This window comes from Cyprinus carpio, chromosome B6 (assembly GCF_018340385.1).
Source record: "Cyprinus carpio isolate SPL01 chromosome B6, ASM1834038v1, whole genome shotgun sequence".
NCBI lineage: Eukaryota > Metazoa > Chordata > Actinopteri > Cypriniformes > Cyprinidae > Cyprinus > Cyprinus carpio.
Window position 1 is genome coordinate 10,956,694 of NC_056602.1, and position 20,084 is coordinate 10,976,777.

General features: G+C 36.5%; 2 protein-coding genes across 2 annotated transcripts; one reads left to right on the forward strand and one right to left on the reverse strand.

Moving 5' to 3' along the window:
* Window positions 1-362: 362 nt before the first annotated feature.
* LOC109092475 (uncharacterized protein C17orf67 homolog) lies at window positions 363-2,905 on the reverse strand. Its single transcript, XM_019106269.2, has 4 exons — window positions 2,747-2,905; window positions 1,392-1,480; window positions 1,051-1,188; window positions 363-652 (listed from the first exon to the last, which is right to left on the reverse strand). The coding sequence occupies exons 1-3, from the start codon at window positions 2,802-2,804 to the stop codon at window positions 1,072-1,074; spliced, it is 264 nt and encodes an 87-aa protein (XP_018961814.2). The 5' UTR covers window positions 2,805-2,905; the 3' UTR covers window positions 363-652; window positions 1,051-1,071.
* Window positions 2,906-9,012: 6,107 nt separating this feature from the next.
* On the forward strand, window positions 9,013-19,826 carry LOC109092018 (diacylglycerol kinase epsilon-like). Its single transcript, XM_042725689.1, has 11 exons — window positions 9,013-9,927; window positions 11,012-11,168; window positions 12,186-12,305; window positions 12,470-12,613; window positions 12,899-13,056; window positions 13,148-13,196; window positions 13,360-13,473; window positions 14,175-14,246; window positions 15,668-15,795; window positions 17,589-17,700; window positions 18,351-19,826. The coding sequence occupies exons 1-11, from the start codon at window positions 9,494-9,496 to the stop codon at window positions 18,570-18,572; spliced, it is 1,710 nt and encodes a 569-aa protein (XP_042581623.1). The 5' UTR covers window positions 9,013-9,493; the 3' UTR covers window positions 18,573-19,826.
* The last annotated feature ends 258 nt before the right edge of the window (window positions 19,827-20,084 follow it).

The following is a 20,084-nucleotide window of genomic DNA, read 5'->3' on the forward strand; positions in this document are numbered from 1 at the left end:
GTTGTTTTAAGGAAAAAACGGTTACATTTTAAAGTTCCCAAACATTTAACTTATACAGTGTTATACAGTGGTGGAACTTGATGATTCCATTTTACAGCCTTTTATTTGCTTGTTTATTTATTTGAACTTTACGGTTTATTTTGTGACACGTAACAAAATGTAAACTTTCAGGTTTGCACAACACATTCTTTGTGCTTTCGATCAATCAGTGTTAGGCCTTCAGATATTGCAGTGTAAAGGTCAAACTCTTGGCGTCATCAGTCTTTTAAACTTTTTTTTTAGTTTCGATTTTATATCATAATGTAGACTAACTAAAATACTACTTAAAACCGAAAGATGAAAATCACAGTCACAATCAAAAGTTAGAGCAGAGCGTTTCTATTTTATTCATGAGTTTCTTATTCAAAATGCATTTTTCGTAATTCGTTTTTATTAAAAAAAAAAATAAAAAACAAACAACAACTTTTCTTCTAACGATTCTAAGATTTTTCATATAAGTAAGACATCTAAAATGCGTCTATCGATAGGTGTGTGCCTTCGTGGATTTTGTGTCCTTGGCCTCCTCGGTATTTCTCGGTCTTTTCGTTCTCATTGCAATTCATTTCATGGTGTTTATCAGCTTTTTGTCGTCGCCGGAATTCCTGTCTTCGCCCTGAAGAAAAACAAATAAAAAATCACATAGAATTGATTTGCCCTCAGATACGTAGGGTTTTAGTAGCCTAAATATAAACCGTTTTCCATGATAAAACAGCATTTACATTTAAAATGCCTTTTAAAAGCCAGGGCAGAACTAAGACATGAAGTCAGTACAGTAAGAAAAAAACATCCCATATGATGTAGCCTACAGAGTGTTAACAATTATTAATGCCTTCAACCAAATTTCGAGACACACTGCAAATCTTATTAATTTATTCATCTAATTTTCTTTTATTATAAGGAAAAGTGTGAATGTATATAGGCTACAATTTACATAGGAATATGTGACATCATGATAGTAAGCTCAAACATTGCAATCTTCCGTGAGATACAAAAGCTGAGGGGTATCAGAACCTGTGGATCACAGCAGGCCTGTTACGCATGGTAGCCGTAGTTGCGGTCACAGCGAGGGAAGCAATGAGGGTTCATCCAATGCTCCATGCTGGTCTCTCGAGCCCTCTGCTCCAGCCTCTGCATATGCAGCATGTGTTCCTGGAAATACACGTGGACTCTGAATCCTACTGAGTTCACTTATTGATTTGTTAAGTATTTTGGAATTTTAAAACCAGCACAATGCAACATTGTGAACAGATCTTTACGATCACAAAGAATTACAGCCAGGCTCCCATGCATGATGTGTTTTTTTTTTAAGCTTTGTTAGCATGTAAATAAAAGGAGTGTTGTTGGCACCCAACCCTCATAGGTTCATCAGGGTGTCCAGGCTTCTGTCTCTTGGTGCGGAGTAGCTGCTTTGCAAAACTCTCCTTAATGATGGGGCTTGCATCTAGGAACATAAGTGTATCAAGATCACAATTTCATATAATTTCATGGTGATGACAACGTGATTTATTCTTGTGAATACAGTTAACTGATTGATTTGTCTAAATAACTATGGGTTGCCTATTTGAATATTGTAAAACATGTCACAACATTTGATTAATTAGGCTTATGTATATTTACAAATGAGATTACCAAAAACTTTGATGTGTGTCATTTAATATTAGCCTACCAATTTCTCCTTCTTTCTTTCTTTTTACTACATGCTATTTTTTTCCATTCTTCCCCAGGCGGCCATTCTTCCTGTGAACCTTTATTCTTTCAGATTTCATCGAGTCCTTTGGCGGGTCTAATTTGTATGAATTTTGGCCTTTCTCTTTCCCTCTTTCTTCATCTCTCTCCTTCTTTTTTCTCTCTTTCACACAGACATGCACGCACACGCACACACATACACTTCACTCACTTTCTCTCCTGCCTCCCCATTTCAACCCCTCCCTCTCTTTCCCAGAGCTGTTTCTCCATGGAAGAACACAAAGTGCCCATTCATGAGAGCGTCTCTCCGGGGAGCTCGCCCCTGCGCGCGCGTGACCTGGAGCTCTGACCCGCGAGGGGTATGAAAATGAGCCCGTTACGGTAAACTCCGACGTGGCAGATAAACAGCTGCACGGCGTTTTTCATAGCAGTTTTTACTCGTTTCGCTCACGTTAGTCTATAATTATATACGATTCTTTAACTTATAGGGATGGGCAGGGTGGGTGAAATTATCACATAATTTGTAAGACTAGTTTATTCAGCCGTAACATTTTCAGCAGCTATAGGAATAGAAATATATTGAATAGGATGGGATGGAATAGGAATATATAAAAACAAATTTAGCCTACAAATAAAATGAAAACATCAAAAAGCAATAAAAAAAAACTACGCAAATTTTGAGTTTGCTATAGACATTAGAAATCGTTTAGCAAGTGAGGGGGATAAAAACAATGACAAAGTATAAGGCATAAACATAATGAAAATAATCTCACAGAAATATACACTCATTTCTGTCTTTACTAGAACTGCAAGAAGGCCGTGAAGAAAATAGCCTAGGTATTTATTTAAAAAGTCATTATCCAAATATTAAAAAACGCTCTGATTTTATATGAAAATAAGACTTGCTAAAACAAGTAATAATATGCACACAAACGTCACAACCCACAGTGATAAGAAAAATAAAAACACTGTAATATGCAAATAAAACCCATGGCATAAGATTTCTGCAAGAAAAACATACCAGTGCAGAAGGTCAATAAGACCACGCAAAAAAGGCATACCAACAGCTTCATTTTCATTTCCGTCCGTCCTCAGTTCGAAATAACTGCACTTGAGTGTTTACCCAACTTATGAGGAGAAATACACGACAACGTCATTTAGAAGTTACCCCCACAGCTTACAGGCCACTGGATAGGCTACAGAAGAAGACGACTCCTGGTTGCACATCTGGATGAGACTGTAGTTACAGAGATTTTCCACAAGATGTCGCCTTTACTTTAAATTAAACGTCAATGTCTTGGCCTACAACCCTGCTATACAGGTGCATCTCAATAAATTAGAATGTCGTGGAAAAGTTCATTTATTTCAGTAATTCAACTCAAATTGTGAAACTCGTTTATTAAATAAATTCAATGCACACAGACTGAAGTAGTTTAAGTCTTTGGTTCTTTTAATTTTGATGATTTTGGCTCACATTTAACAAAAACCCACCAATTCAAATTAAAATATGGTGACATGCCAATCAGCTAATCAACTCAAAACACCTGCAAAGTTTTCCTGAGCCTTCAAAATGGTCTCTCAGTTTGGTTCACCAGGCTACACAATCATGGGCAAGACTGCTGATCTGACAGTCAATCATTGACCAGAAACATCCATTGCCAAAGAAGCTGGCTGTTCACAGAGTGCTGTATCCAAGCATGTTAACAGAAAGTTAAGTGTAAGGAAAAAGTGTGGAAGAAAAAGATGCACAACCAACCGAGAGAACCGCAGCCTTATGAGGATTGTCAAGCAAAATCGATTCAAGAATTTGAGTGAACTTTACAAGGAATGAACTGAGGCTGGGGTCAAGGCATCAAGAGCCACCACACACAGACACACACCACACACACAGACATGTCAAGGAATTTGGCTACAGTTGTCGTATTCCTCTTGTTAAGCCAATCCTGAACCACAGACAACGTCAGAGGCGTCTTACCTGGGCTAAGGAGAAGAAGAACTGGACTGTTGCCCAGTGGTCCATTTGGAAACCAAGGTCCTAGAGTCTGGAGGAAGGGTGGAGAAGCTCATAGTCCAAGTTGCTATCCAAGTTGAAGTCCAGTGTTAAGTTTCCACAGTTTGTGATGATTTTGGGTGCAATGTCATCTGCTGCTGTTGGTCCATTGTGTTTTTTTGAAAACCAAAGTCACTGCACCCGTTTAACAAGAAATTTTGGAGCAATTCATGCTTCCTTCTGCTGACCAGCTTTTTGAAGATGCTGATTTCATTTTCCAGCAGGATTTGGCACCTGCCCACACTGCCAAAAGCACCAAAAGTTGGTTAAATGACCATGGTGTTGGTGTGCTTGAGTGGCTAGCAAACTCACCAGACCTGAACCCCATAGAGAATCTATGAGGTATTGTCAAGAGGAAAATGAGAAACAAGAGACCAAAAAATGCAAATGAGCTGAGGGCCACTGTCAAAGAAACCTGGGCTTCCATACCACCTCAGCAGTGCCACAAACTGATCACCTCCATGCCACACTGAATTAAAGCAGTAATTAAAGTAAAAGGAGCCCCTACCAAGTATTGAGTACATGTACAGTAAATGAACATACTTTCCAGAAGGCCAATAATTCACTAAAAATGTTTTTTTTTTTTTTTTTTTTTTTTTGGTCTTATGAAGTATTCTTATTTGTTGAGTTTTTTTTGTTAAATATGAGCAAAAATCATCAAAATTAAAAGCGACTTAAACTACTTCAGTCTGTGTGCATTGAATTTATTTAATACATGAGTTTCACAATTTGAGTTGAATTATTTATTGAGATGCACCTGTATAATGGTTAAAACACTGATCTGAGTAACACAACCTGTTTTTTGTTTGTTTGTTTGTTTGTTTGTTAGTTTGTTTGTTTTGATAGCAATTCTTCCTTTTTTTCCCCTTTTTTTAAGTTTACAGCACTTGTCCCTCCATAATTAAAATCTCTTTTGGTAGCAGTGGAGCAATAACCCAACTTAGTTTGTAACATATTTTTAGTTGTAAGGGAAGATGATTAAGAAGAGCCTTTGTTATTTGCATTGGCTACGGACGTCCTCTGTAACAGTAGCCTTGTTATACAACAAATTTTTATGCTGCAATATTAGCTCATTTTTTGTATTTGTGGACGGGCACAGTGTCTGCTCAAGGCCTTCAGTATCAACACTTTCTTTATTTTCAAATTTTATTGCATGTTACATGCACCCGACTTGTTTACTGGTATAAAGGCTTTATTTATTTATTTTTTTTTCCCACCATAAGGGCCTTAGTTTGCATTTGGCTCATAACAAATATAGCATTTTCATAGTAGTAGGCATTTTTATTTACTCTGAAATTCCTTTCTTGATGTTGAAATGAGGAACATTGCTATTATATCTTTGCATTTGATTTTCTCTAGGTATATTAGTTTTGATTCTGAATTTTCCTCTCAGTAGTTTTTGTTTACTGTAAGATGGAGCAGCAGATGAAAATGCTCTTGATTAGGCAAAATGTTTTTCTTTGGTGAAAATGTTCAGCTGTGTTGGCTGTCATATTACTATGTTCCCTGTTTCAACTAGTTTTTGTTCTTGTAAATCTAGCTCTCAAAAAAAGTAGCCATAGATCTGAGAGCTCAAGTGGAAAGTTTCACATTGGCATATCAAACTCAGTGAGTCTCTCGGGTTTCCAGTGTTCAGTTATTCTGTTGTTTGTAGTATTAGTCCTAAATATCACTGTTAAATACCTCTCTGTCTCTATTTGGAAAACATTAGTATACATGCCTACAAGTGAATCACAAACTTTATTTACTGGATGCATATATTTGGTTCATTTCTTGAATTTAGCAGGTTGACTATCAGCGAGCGCAGAAAGAAACTTGGGTCATTTATTACAAGTGCAAACTGTAAGAACTCTCACGGACCTTTTCCTGGACTGTGCCCGGCTGGTGGAATGACATCCCAATCTCAGTTCGAACATCCAAGTCTTTATTCATTTTCAAAAAATATCTAAAAACTCATCTTTTTCGCCAGCACTTGACCAACTAATACAAGCACTTACCTTTTCTTGTCTATCCTATTCTTGGAAAAAAAAAAAACCTTGCTACGGGTTCTGTGCTAGACTAACTGAGACTTGTCATGGCACTTGTATACTGTTGTTGTTCTCTTGTTGGTTTGATTGCTTCTATTGTTCTCATTTGTAAGTCGCTTTGGATAAAAGCATCTGCTAAATGATTAAATGTAAATGTAAATGTAAGAAGGTGCTTAATCAGACAAGCAGTAGAAATGATAGTGTTCACTGTTTTTCTTATAGCTGAATGATAATTGTAAAAAAATAATTGTAAAGGGGAGCCGTTATAATAAACTCAACTGGAAAAAACAAAACAAAACATAATAGTTAAAACCTAATCGCTCTGGTTTTGTGGTTGCCAGAAATTTATTGAAAAACAAACAAACAAACCAATATAGCATTAATGTTTCAGTCATTATGAAATGGCATTTTTGGCACTTTAAACAAAACAGATTGTGTCAAAGCAACTGAACAATATTCATTAGGAAAACAGTGTGTCAATAATGTGAAATGACAGTTAAAGGCAGTTCATCATTGAATTCAGTGATGTCATCATCCAGCTCAGTTCAGTTTAAATAGTATCTGTGCAATCAATTGCAATCAAGTCAACGATATCGCTGTAAATGAAGTGTCCCCAACTAAGCAAGGAACCAAAACTCCATCGGTGACAGAATGGAGAAAAAACCTTGGGAGAAACCAGGCTCACTCGAGGGGCCAGTTCTCCTCTGGCCAGACGAAACCAGCAGTTCAATTCCAGGCTGAGGCAAAGTCACATTGTGCAGAGGACTCAGCAGGTTCCTGTGGTCTTGTCCCTGTGGTCGTCTGAGACGAGGTCTTTACAGGGGATCTGTATCTGGGGCTCATAGTTGTCCTAGTCTCTTCTCTCTTTCAGGGCTGTAGAGGTTTACTTAATTAATGCAGCCTAAAAATCCTTTAACATATTTGGATATTAGAAGCATATTAGTGTGTTATGTGTAAGCCAGGTTAAAGAGATGGGTCTTTAATCTAGATTTAAACTGCAAGAATGTGTCTGCCTCCCAAACAATGTTAGATAGGTTATTCCAGAGTTTAGGCGCTAAATAGGAATAGGATCTGCCGTACGCATGTTGATTTTGATATTCTAGGTATTATCAAATTGCCAGAGTATTGAGAACGCAGCGGACGTGGAGGACAATGATGTAACAAGAGCTCGTTCAAATACTGAGGTGCTAAACCATTCAGGGCTTTATAAGTAATAAGGAAGATTTTAAAATCTATACAGTGTTTAAGAGGGAGCCAGTGCAGTGTTGACAGAACCGGGCTAATATGGTCATACTTCCTAGTTCTAGTAAGAACTCTAGCTGCTGCATTTTGGACCAGCTGGAGTTTGTTTATTAAGTGTGCACAACAACCACCCAATAGAGCATTACAATAATCTAACCTTGAGGTCATAAACGCATGGATTAACATTTCTGCATTTGACATTGAGAGCATAGGTCGTAATTCAGATATATTTTTGAGATGGAAAAATGCAGTTTTACAAATGCTAGAATCGTGGCTTTCTAAGGAAAGTTTGCTATCAAATAGCACACCTAGGTTCCTAACTGATGACAAAGAATTGACAGAGCATCCATTGAGTCTTAGACAGTGTTCTAGGTTATTACACAAGTTTTATGGTCCTATAATTAACACCTCTGTTTTTTTCAGAATTAAGTAGTAAGAAATTACTCATCATCCAGTTTTTTATATCAACTACGCATTCTGCTAGTTTTTCAAATTGGTAAAGCTAACACCGTGTTTCCTGATGATATCTCCCAAGTGTAACATGTAAAGTGTGTAGAGTAACGGGCCCTAGAACTGAGCCTTGAGGTACTCCATACTGCACTTGTGATCGATATGATACCTCTTCATTCACTGCTACAAACTGATGGCGGTCATATAAGTACGATTTAAACCATGCTAATGCACTTCCATTAATGCCAACAAAGTGTTCTAGTCTATGCAAAAGAATGGTGTGGTCAATAGTGTCGAACGCAGCACTAAGCTCCAATAGCACTAATAGAGAGATACAACCACGATCAGATGATAAGAGCAGGTCAATTGTAACTCTAAGGAGAGCAGTCTCAGTACTATGATACAGTCTAAATCCTAACTAGAAATCCTCACAGATACCATTTTTCTCAAAGAAGGAATATAATTGTGAGGATACTACCTTTTCTAGTATCTTGGACAGAAAAGGTAGATTCAGTAACTGAATTAATGTTAATATTGGCTATCCAGACAACAATAATCTGCTTTGTACCTGCCAAGCACCTATACAGTAGATGGCTACATAATACAATGTGATCAGAAAGGGCCTTTTAATTGTTTTTATAAACATGAATTGACAGTGCACATTTACCCACACAAAACACCAGGCATAGAAATAGACTAATATACTGTAATATGCATTAGCATACAAAAACATAAAACGTTACATTAACACCTCTATAACAAAAACAATAAGAAATATAACTTATTAAATATTTGGGGTAAAAAGCACCTCTGCTGTTGGGGCTAAAGGCATAATAGCTAACCTGATGATAAATAGGTGGCTGACTTTTACAGTTGTCACCATATTTATAATGGAACCATCATCAAAATACCATATTTATTGTTACTACGGTAAAGCTATATTAAATTAGGCCTACTATGGGAGCGCCTTCAATGCTTTCAGAATCTTTTTTTTTTTCTGTATTTTTAAAATGAAAATTTTAACAACAGTATTGAACAAAAATAAATTATTTTATTTATCAAAATAAACAAAATAGCACAAACTTTGCTAAAGTGATATTCACAACATACTATTTTAACTAAAGTAGGCTATTTGTGTAAATAGGCTACACTGTGCTTTTTACCTCTTGTTTGGAGACATGGAGCCAACAAAACAAACCTCTTTACGATTTATTCCTACACAAAATATGTTGCCCCATCAAATATCAATAAAATGTATCTATTTCTGCAGTCATACATCATGGGGTAGTCAAAAGCACAAACGCCAGGGCTTGTTTTCAGTATTATTAACCATAGCATTCTTAATGTAACATTTATACTTTGTAACACTTTCCTCTATTTCATTATTATGCCTCATTTATCATTTTTCTTTCTTACGATAGGCTACATGATACTTAACTGTCATCACGTGAAGCATAAATATCGTGCAACTGTTACGGTTCTCATTCTGTCTCACGTATTGTGTTCCTATTGGTCACTGAACATGTTCCGTCATAAACCTACGTCATCATTTCCGTTTCCGTACATTGAACCAGATGAATCTTGTAAGGTTTTTAATCGCTTTTTGTGTTATTCCAGTGGTTTCAATGCACTTTTAAAATGCGTGGATAACAAAGATGAAGACGGGATCTTCCCCTTGAAAACAAAATGTAGCTAGAACGTATACGTGAATGCTTTTATCTGCTGTAAGTAGCATACAATTTGTCTTGCTGTACCAAGTGTTTGACAACAAGGAGGCGTTTACGATGGCTGTGCTGTAACACCAGTGTGATTCAGTTTTGGTGCATTGCCTGGCGATGCGATGATGATGTGCTGCTCGGGTGGGGTTAGACATAGAAGATCTTTGTGGGACGTTAAAACTTCCACACCTTGACTAATGACGACCGCTGGCAATCACTGATTATTTTCATCTGCTCTGACTTGTGCATGACGAAATTCCTGTAAAATTAGAATTGTGGCTATGGAGGAGAGTACTAAAGAGCTGAGGGAAGAGTGGACCTTGCTCCTCTGGACCACGGTTGCTGTTCTGGTCCCAGTGCTCATCACACTGTGGTGCAGCTTCCAGCGTCCCAAACGCAAAGTTCCCCTGAAAGATCTGTTACGAAAGAGCAAACACGGCTGGCACTGCACGGACCTGTTCAACAAGCCCACCTACTGCTGCGTGTGCTCTCAGCCCATCCTGCAGGGGGCGTTCTGTGACTGCTGCGGCATATGTGCGGATGAGGGGTGCATACAGAGGGCAGATCGCATCCTCTCATGTAAGGAGATCATGACCCAGAGTCAGACAGATGGGAGGTTTCACCATCAGTGGGTCAGGGGAAATGTGCCCCTCGCCAGCTACTGTGCCAAGTGCAAACAGCAATGCGGGACTCAACCTAAACTCTGTGACTATAGGTATTTAATATGACCATGAGCTTTCTTTCTTTCTTTCTTTCTTTCTTTCTTTCTTTCTTTCTTTCTTTCTTTCTTTCTTTCTTTCATATAACAGAATAAAATAATAATTATGATGTGAAATAGCCTAAATCAGGATCTAAAGCAGTCATATAGGCCTATTATGATATATTAAACTTGTAACACAATTTTGGACAAAAATGAACAACCGTGTTTGAAGAGAATATGAAAGGGAAATGGCTAAAAGAAAAATTGATGTTCAAATTTCATTTTTTAATTAACATAGGAAGAAAGAACAACTGCATTTTCTCATGATCAACTTTAAAGCTGTTAAAATTTTATGAACGGTTTGTGAAAATTAATAAGAATCAGTGTATGTATTGAGGAAAGAACAAGGCAAACAAAACAAGCTTTTAGCATGGGTTTGAACTTTTTAAGTTGAGAAAGTACAAGTAGTATCTCTAACTATAAACAACATCAACAAATTATTTTGAAAAAAACTGATGCCCACCTTCCTAGATCTTCCATTTCTACAGAAGTCAAAGTCGATATTTACGAGAAAATGTTAAAGAACAGACAAGTGTTTTTACATCTTAAAGCTAAAAACGATGGCAGAATGGCATCAACTTTAGACACTTTCAATAGCAGCAGAGAGCACACAGCCTAACAGAACTTGAAACCATCTGTTGAAATCCATTTTTGTTGAGGCTGCGGCACTTTAAAATGTGTAACTGACTGTCGAACAAACAGAGCAAACAAGAAGCCTGTCCTTTTCTCTTGTGTTCAATCTTTCTAAAGCATAGTTTGATTAAAGAGTCAGTAATCCCTGTAATCCAGCTATTATGACCAGCTCCTTCCACCTCAATCCTCAATGTCAAAGGTATTGCTAAACTAGTGCTAGATACGCTTTTGCTGAGTCTTAAACCAAAATATGTGCTGATTTAAAATCTTTTTTTAATTATTTGCACCAATTTTTATTATTTATTAACAGTATATTATGTGCAAAATAAGAAATCTTACTGTGAGTTTTACTACAGAGGGTGTGCCCTCACTCACAATTTTTGTTTTTATTTTGAAATATATATAGGTGTGTATGGTGTCAGACCACAGTGCATGATGACTGCCTTTCTAGTCTAAATGAGGATTTGTGTGATCTTGGAGAGTTCCGCTCTGTTATCATACCTCCGTATTACCTCTATCAAGTCAACAAACTCCGCCGAAGACACCCTGATGAGTACAGCAAGGTGAGGATCCATCCAAATACAAACTTCTGTAAAAAAAAAAAAGAAAAAAAAAAAAAAAAAGTTGTCTCTGTTGTAATTATTTTTTTTTTAAGCAGGGTGCAGAGATTATTGGTCCATAAACAGCTTTTGTTGAAACCAAGCTGCCAAAATGACTAGTTTTCTTCTTTTTATTTTGTCTTAAAGGAGACACGCCTGTTTTAAACCAGAGGTATAAAAACAGGGAATAAAATGCCTATTTATTTCTACTAATTTATTTTTTATTAATTCTTTTAAATAACAATCTCTAGTGCTAGTTTAAATGTAGTGTATATTTTTCCAACGTGTACAGCTAGCCAAAACTATGAAACCATTATGATATTTTTAGTAGAGAGCATTAAGTATGAAACACTAAGTGTGTCCCATTTTACATACTTTTGCACTATTTTTCACCATTTTGTATTGTAAGTTCCTGGCTGATGTACATGTTCATTGTGCTTGTTTTTACGTATATAATATACAGTAGTAGTAACCGGTTGAGAACTTTAAAGGAGATTATGTTTTTGTGTAGTTTTCCTTTTTCAAATGTAATTTTGCCAATTATAAATGTAATTTATTGTTGAAACAAACACATAATAATCAAACTAGAAAATTGATAAAAAGCAGCATAATAAATGACAGTCAGATGTGTAAAAGTGATTTAGACTGACACCTTTGACTTTTTCAGCATTCAGCATTGAGTCACTGCATTATTTCCATTCATAATGCAGTATTTGTGTTTAAAAAAAAAATGACAGGCTTTTATTCGAATGGAAAAGTATTTATACATTAAACAAATATATAAATTAAAAGATGCATAAACATTTGAAAAAACACAGCTGTGACAAAATTACAAACAAAAGAGTTTTGAAATGTTGCAAAATAGATCAATGCTTGCACAGTCGACTAAATGAAAATAATGAAAATAACCTGACCAATTGTTTAATAGGTAAAATTGTATTTATTTATTTATTGTTTTTATTTTTTTTTTTTTGCATGCAGCTTGCTGCAGTCTGTGGGAGTGGCTGGACTCCCGTTCTGGTCTTGGCAAACACAAGAAGTGGCAACAACATGGGGAACGTTTTGCTGGGAGAATTTCGTACCCTCCTGAACCCCGTGCAGGTGTCACTTGAGTCTGTTCTTACATTCACATAATCAGCCAGTCTCTCTCTGTTTCCACACACTCTTGGCTCTTTTTATTTTGTTTGAAAGATAGATCACATTCTTCCTACTATCTAATGATTAAAACAAGAAGTTTAGTTAATTCGTTTTTTGGTTTCTTCCAGGTGTTTGATCTTTCTGAGCTGCCTCCCTCTAAAGCCCTGCAGCTGTGTACTCTTCTGCCCCCAGGCAGCGTGCGTGTTCTGGTGTGTGGGGGAGATGGCACAGTAGGCTGGGTTCTGGATGCCATTGATACCATGAAGCTGAAGGTGAGAGCTGTAGCCAGATAGTTGAGTGGACTTGACAATGTAATACATTATATTAAAATCAGTTGTTGTGGATGTAAACCAAGCTTCCCCCCACCCCATGTGTTTTAGCACCATTTCATATAATGACTGTACATGTACAGTATGTTGCCTTGCTAGTAAGATCTGTAATGTCATTTTGTGATGCTTATATTCACATTTGTGGTGTTATTTCATTAAATAAGGACATTGACATGTTTCTTGGGTTATTAAAATATTGTCTGTATTTGTCTCTTTCTCTTTCTGTGAGGTCAGGATCAGTTTATCCCTCTCGTGAATATCCTGCCGTTGGGCACAGGCAATGATTTATCAAACTCTTTAGGATGCGGAGCAGGATATGCTGGAGAGATTTCAGTAGAACAGGTGCTCAGGAATGTTTTAGAGGCCGAGGTAGTCAAAATGGACAGGTAAGACCCTGGCTGTGCTGTAAAGTCTTGAATTACGAGGAATGGCTTTTGTCATTCAATTTATATTGTATTTCTGCTGTTAATGTGTTAGGTGGAAAGTTCAAGTTGTCTCCAAAGGAAACTATTTTCGTAAGCCAAAGGTCAGTGTATACAATATATGATCAAACAGCAGGAGGATGTACCCCAGAATTCAAATGAAATTATTTGTGTGGCCAGCAAATTTTAACACAGCCTGTTTATTAGCATAAAATCCCACGAAACACAGTATTTACTAAGTCAATCATGAAGTTGTTTTCTTGCCAGGTGTTGTCCATGAATAATTATTTCTCAGTGGGTCCTGATGCTCTCATGGCACTGAACTTTCATGCGCACAGAGAGAAAACGCCCTCCTTTTTCTCCAGCCGAATCATCAATAAGGTCTGAGGCATTTCCTGTCCATCTTTTCATTTTTCATTTCAGGGCATTAAATCGAAAAAGCATCTAAGATTGTTTCTATGTGATCAGCTGCATATTTCAATGTAAAAACATTTATATCTGTAAAACTATCTAATTATTTTACTTTATTTAACTTAAGGTTTCTTACAGTTTACTTGTTTCAAAATAATTTCCTCAGTGTAAAGACTGTATATAACTGAGAAAATGTCATGACTCTGGATTTGATTTATACATACACAATTATAAAAAAGGACCCTTTTTATATGAAATGTCTTTAACTACTATGTACTAGCTTTTAAATTAATTTTTTGATACAGTGCACTTATTGTGTACATAAATGTATATCTTTTATTTAATTTTTTTTTTAATTAATTCCTTTAGATGCATTTATACACTGTTAACCCTAACCCTGCCCCTTAACCCACCCTTAAACCTAGCCATACCACACTAAACCTGCCCCTAATCTTAACTATGTCTCATCTCAGTAGCCGAAGAGTTTTGCAATAAAACATGAATGCAGTAAGTTCACTGTACCTATAAAAACGTATCTATCTACTACAAGTAGGACTATTACACAACTTTTCCTGTATCGACACACTGCTAGGTTCCCCCTTTTTTAATTAAAAACAGAAGTGGTTTGTAAATTCATGGCAGATAGTACTGACAATTGTCTTTTCTTACAGGCAGTGTATTTTCTCTATGGCACCAAAGATTGTTTAGTGCAAGAATGTAAAGATCTGGATAAGAGAATTGAGGTAAACATTTTAATTTGCCTACTGAAACAAGTGATTCAAGGGCAAAGTGTTTTCTAATTTTGTTTCCTTTGTTGTTGTTGGTGTCACATGATTAGCGTGTTCTTTGGAAGCCTTAGCTTAGACATGAACGTCCTGCTTCATTGCTGTAGTGTACAGTTATGATATAATGATGAAATAATTAAGCCTGGAATACACTACATGTTGTTTTAAAATGATTAGTGTTTTTTAAATCACAGTAATTTTTGAAAAGTGGTCATAGTGGAATAATGGCCTTAGTATTATTGGATGGTGTGGTTTTATGGATGTAAAAATAATTGTGTGACTGTGATCAACACACTATGTGATTTTCAATTAAATCTGTGTACTCAAATCTGCGGACTGGCTCTGACTTCGACAACTAATGTCAATTTGTTTGGTAGTGTATTCTAGCCTTAAGAATCTATAGCTGCATCCCAATTCACATACTGTCCATCCTAAATAATATTCAAAATTAGAATAAGTGTGTCCCAAATTGTAGTTTTTTAAAATGAGTATCCCAGAGGCATACCTGTATGGTTAATTATTTCTGGTGGAAATTTAAAGTCCAGATCTGTGCACACTCTTAACGGTTCATCCTGCCCACAACCCATTGTGTGTTGGATAAGAATTAGACTAGAATTACAAACATGAATTAAAAGTTTTAAAAAATGACAGACATGGTGGATATGCGAGACCGATGGGCAAGTAGAGTTAGAAAAAATATTTATTTAATGCTATCTGCATTATATTCCATCTGCAACAACATTGAGATCTTTTATAAAGATACATTTAGTCATTCATTTTTAAATGCAGTATTATGCAAACACATGAGGAGAGTTGAAAGATCATTTCTCTCCAATACCATAGGAAATTAAATTAAACTAAATGTGTGTGATGTTATTTGTGAGAAGATAATTGACAGGTCAGGCAGTTTAAATGGTGATAGGATGGCAACAGAGTGCTCTGTTGAAGACATAATTATGACAAAGTAGTTTGTCCCAAAGCTTGCCTACTATTCTGCTACACACTCAAAAGTATGTACTTTTTTTCACAAAAAGAGTACATACTTATAGGGCATAGTATAAGGATCCAAATCCAAATGCCATGTGACAGAAGCTGACATCTGCAGACCCAGCAGTGTTTTACATTTTTTGTGCATAAACCTGAAATAGGAGAAAGTATTTTAATGCTATGAAGCTTAACACAAAATGCAGTTTTTGAGATTGTCACCTGCATCCACATGCTGCAACCGCTATACCACAGCTCTGACCAAAAGTGTATAAAATCCTGTTTGTTTCTAGATGTAACTATGAGTTTATAGTTTCTCTTTTGGTCCACAAATATGGAAGATGCTGCATTATTATAGTTTTAATGCTTGATAATGCTTAATTGTGCTTCTTTAGCTGGAGCTAGATGGAGAACATGTGACTTTGCCCAGTCTGGAGGGGATAATAGTGTGCAATATCGGCTACTGGGGCGGTGGCTGTAGACTGTGGGAGGGAATGGGAGATGAACCCTATCCCCCAACACGGTGAGAATTCAAATAGCACTTTACTATATGCTTTATATACTCTACTATACTCTAATATACAAACTTGACTTTGTCCAGATTAGGTTGGAATTAAATAAAACTTCATACCTATAGATCTGGATCAGAGTACAAACCCGATTCCAAAAAAGCTGGGACACTGTACAAATTGTGAATAAAAACAGACTGCAATGATGTGGAAGTTTCAAATTTCAATATTTTATTCAGAATACAACATAGATGACATATCAAATGTTTAAACTTAGAAAATGTATCATTTTAAGGGAAAAATAAGTTGATTTTAAATTTCATGGCATCAACACATCTCAAAAAAGTTGGGACAAGGCCATGTTTACCACTGTGTGGCATCCCCTCTTCTTTTATAACAGTCTGCAAACGTCTGGGGACTGATGAGATAAGTTGCTCAAGTTTAGGAATAGGAATGTTGTCCCATTCGTGTCTAATACAGGCTTCTAGTTGCTCAACTGTCTTAGGTCTTCTTTGTCGCATCTTCCTCTTTATGATGCACCAAATGTTTTCTATGGGTGAAAGATCTGGACTGCAGGCTGGCTATTTCAGTACCCGGATCCTTCTTCTACGCAGCCATGATGATGTAATTGATGCAGTATGTGGTCTGGCATTGTCATGTTGGAAAATGCAAGGTCTTCCCTGAAAGAGACGACGTCTGGATGGGAGCATATGTTGTTCTAGAACTTGGATATACCTTTCAGCATTGATGGTGCCTTTCCAGATGTGTAAGCTGCCCTATGCCACACGCACTCATGCAACCCCATACCATCAGACATGCAGGCTTCTGAACTGAGCGCTGATAACAACTTGGGTTGTCCTTGGCCTCTTTAGTCCGGATGACATGGCGTCCCAGTTTTCCAAAAAGAACTTCAAATTTTAATTCGTCTGACCACAGAACAGTTTTCCACTTTGCCACAGTCCATTTTAAATGAGCCTTGGCCCAGAGAAAACACCTGCGCTTATGGATCATTTTTAGATATGGCTTCTTTTTTGACCTATAGAGTTTTAGCCTGCAACAACGAATGGCATGGTGGATTGTGTTCACCGACAATGTTTTCTGAAAGTATTCCTGAGCCCATGTTGTGATTTCCATTACAGTAGCATTCCTGTATGTGATGCAGTGCCGTCTAAGGGCCGAAGATCACGGGCATCCAGTATGGTTTTCTGGCCTTGACCTTTACACACAGAGATTGTTCCAGATGCTCTGAATCTTTGGATAATATTATGCACTGTAGATGATGATAACTTCAAACTCTTTGCAATTTTTCTCTGAGAAACTCCTTTCTGATATTGCTCCACTATTTTTCGCCGCAGCATTAGGGGAGTTGGTGATCCTCTGCCCGTCTTGACTTCTAAAAGACACTGCCACTCTGAGAGGCTCTTTTTATACCCAATCATGTTGCCAATTGACCTAATAAGTTGCAGATTGGTCCTCCAGCTGTTCCTTATATGTACATTTAACTTTTCTGGCCTCTTATTGCTACCTGTCCCAACATTTTTTTTGGAATTTTTATCTCTCATGAAATCCAAAATGAGCCAATATTTGGCATGACATTTCAAAATGTCTCACTTTCAACATTTGATATGTAATCTATATTCTATTGTGAATAAAATATAAGTTTATGAGATTTGTAAATTATTCCATTCCTTTTTTACTCACAATTTGTACAGTGTCCCAACTGTTTTGGAATCGGGTTTGTAGAATGACCTTTGCAAATATTGCCTGTTTAATTAGTATTTTCTTTATGTCATTTTTCTTTCTTTAGTGTTGATGATGGTTTGTTAGAGGTGGTGGGAGTTTATGGCTCATTCCACTGTGCACAGATCCAGGTGAAACTGGCCAATCCTGTGAGGCTGGGACAGGCACATACAGTACGGGTAAGAAATACAAATGTTCTTTATTCATACAGCTTAAATGGTGCTTAAGTGTGAGTCATGGTTCATCTCCATGGCGCTCAAAACACTACAACATCTCCACTTTAAGGTGTGTCTATAGCAATTTTGTTTAACCTGGGTTTTTTTTTTCAGTACACAGTCAGTATAATCATATATATGTCAATTTATTTATTTATTCTTTAAAAAAAAGAATAAACTTTTAGACTTGCACTCTATTAATTTACTAACTGCTTAGTTTCTTTAAAAACAAAAACAAACACTAGCTTATTTTAGTATTTTATCAATTTGTTTTCTTTTTATTTATTATGCAATTAACAAAAAGCAAAAAAAGGGGCATCTAAGACTAGCTTGCCCTATTCTTTGTCTGTCTGTTTTCTTTTTATTATATGATTGCTTCTGTTGTTCTCATTTGTAAGTTGCTTTGGATAAAAGCGTCTGCTAAATGATTAAATGTAAATGTAATGTTAGATAATTAAAAAAAAAAACTTAATAAATAATAAACCCTTGCTATGTGTACTGCGTTAGGCTAACTGAGACTTGTCATAGCACTTGCATATCATTGCTGTTTTGTTGATTTTGATTGCTTCCATTGTCCTCATTGTCCTCTTTATCCTTTGCTTTTTTTGTGGTAGCTGGTGTTGAAGAGTTCTCGGATGCCAATGCAGGTGGATGGAGAGCCATGGGCGCAAGGTCCATGCACCATCACCATTACCCATAAGACCCAGGCCCTCATGCTGTACCACAGTGCAGAACACACAGATGATGATGACTCCAGTGCCTCAGAGGCTGAAGAACCCTCAGCCGATCACACTGACACAGCTAGCAACACACAGGAAACTGTGACAGTGTCTTAGTTAGGCTGTAATCATTCTGTCTGTGCTTTTCCCACCCCAGAAAGTAGCACAGCATGAAAGGAAGACACCCTGATTTCATAAATGTAAATGTGCATAATGTGCATGTGCTGCTCTAGTAATAACATCTGCAGTAGTTATTTCTGAGAGTTTAAAAGCCCCTTTCTCTCTCACGCACTGCTCCTGCAGTTCTCAATCTGACCACAAGGTGTCTATCTCTGTTTAAACAGGTTTGTAGATTCGTGTGAATAATTTTTTTTTTCTCCCAGGGAGTGTTACCCGGAAGCTCAAAGAAGTGGCTCAGGTTTTAGATATTTAGTCCACAATGGAAGTTATAGTTTGATGTAAGCAGAGCTCAGGCAATCATAAAAAAGAAAATTCAGTCCAGTGGAGAATGTAACAAAGCTGCTTGGACACAATTGTTTTGCACTGATCTTGAGTGCCACAGGTCTGTGAAAATACAACTCACTGCAGAAATCTTGTATTTGAGTTGTATATGTAAATGAAGCTGTGCAATAATTTTGTTTAGGTCCTTATGTTTTGTAAACTTCTTTTGTGAAACACCTTTGCACTGCTTGAATCTAGAGTGGATTGTGAATAGGCGTGCCATTGATATCTTATGTTGCAACTGTTCCACGTGTTATTGGTTTAGTTTATGAAATGGCAGTAAAATATTTTAGAGCACTGGATTAAGATAACGTTCTTTTTTTGTTGTTCACATATGCTGATTATCAGGCATTTTTGTTCTTTTATTCATTGTTCATTTTCTCCACATTTCCATAGAGATTTGTTACATTTTTATGCATCCTGCTTGAGTAAAATAGACTTTGCCTAGAATATAACCACCCTTATAGGGTTTCTGAGTATTTCCTTAAGTCCCACTCTTCCAAGTCTTTCTGCTTTCAGTGCAGTTGTAGCATAAGAACATTAATGTTCTTGAAAACTAAGACAGCTTTTGGAGTGGTAGTATGTAATGTCACAAGTTTCATATAATTATATCTACATCTGTGGCTTTCCTTATGGTAACTCTCCCAGAAGTAGTGTCACCTCTCTTTGCAGGAGTTAGACATATTATCCATTACATTTTTTTTTTATTATTATTAATTTGAGGTTTTTGCTGATGTAATGTATTTGAGCATTTATAATTTGGTTTAGTTAATTTCATGTTTAGAGTGACTTTACTGAAACAATCTTACAGATTGTTAAAGAGAACTGTAATCTAGATGACAGCCATTTTTCATACATAATTTTGTTGGAGGTTTTTTTGCTTTTTTTTTTGGATGATAGGTTTTTTAGAGTGGTTTTATAAAGTGTATGTGTTTTTTTATCTCAAAGACTAAATATTTTCCCATTTAATTATCTTTATCAAAATGTAGACTGCTGTATTAGTTTTATTAAAAAAGTTTAGTAATGTCTGCAAACTTGAGAATGCTCCTATACCTTGAAAAAGGATCAAATCAAAATTGTGATTTTTTTGATTAAGTGTCAATAAAAATTACTTTTTCGAATATGTTT

Coding starts and splice junctions, on each gene's coding strand:
- LOC109092018 (XM_042725689.1), top strand. CDS start 9,494: ATGGAGGAGAGTACTAAAGAGCTGAGGGAAGAGTGGACCTTGCTCCTC. Junction 11,169..12,185: donor ACCCTGATGAGTACAGCAAG/GTGAGGATCCAT, acceptor TTTTGCATGCAG/CTTGCTGCAGTCTGTGGGAG. Junction 15,796..17,588: donor GAACCCTATCCCCCAACACG/GTGAGAATTCAA, acceptor TTCTTTCTTTAG/TGTTGATGATGGTTTGTTAG.
- LOC109092475 (XM_019106269.2), bottom strand. CDS start 2,804: ATGAAAATGAAGCTGTTGGTATGCCTTTTTTGCGTGGTCTTATTGACC. Junction 1,481..2,746: donor CTTATTGACCTTCTGCACTG/GTATGTTTTTCT, acceptor TTATGTTCCTAG/ATGCAAGCCCCATCATTAAG. Junction 1,189..1,391: donor ACCCTGATGAACCTATGAGG/GTTGGGTGCCAA, acceptor GTGTATTTCCAG/GAACACATGCTGCATATGCA.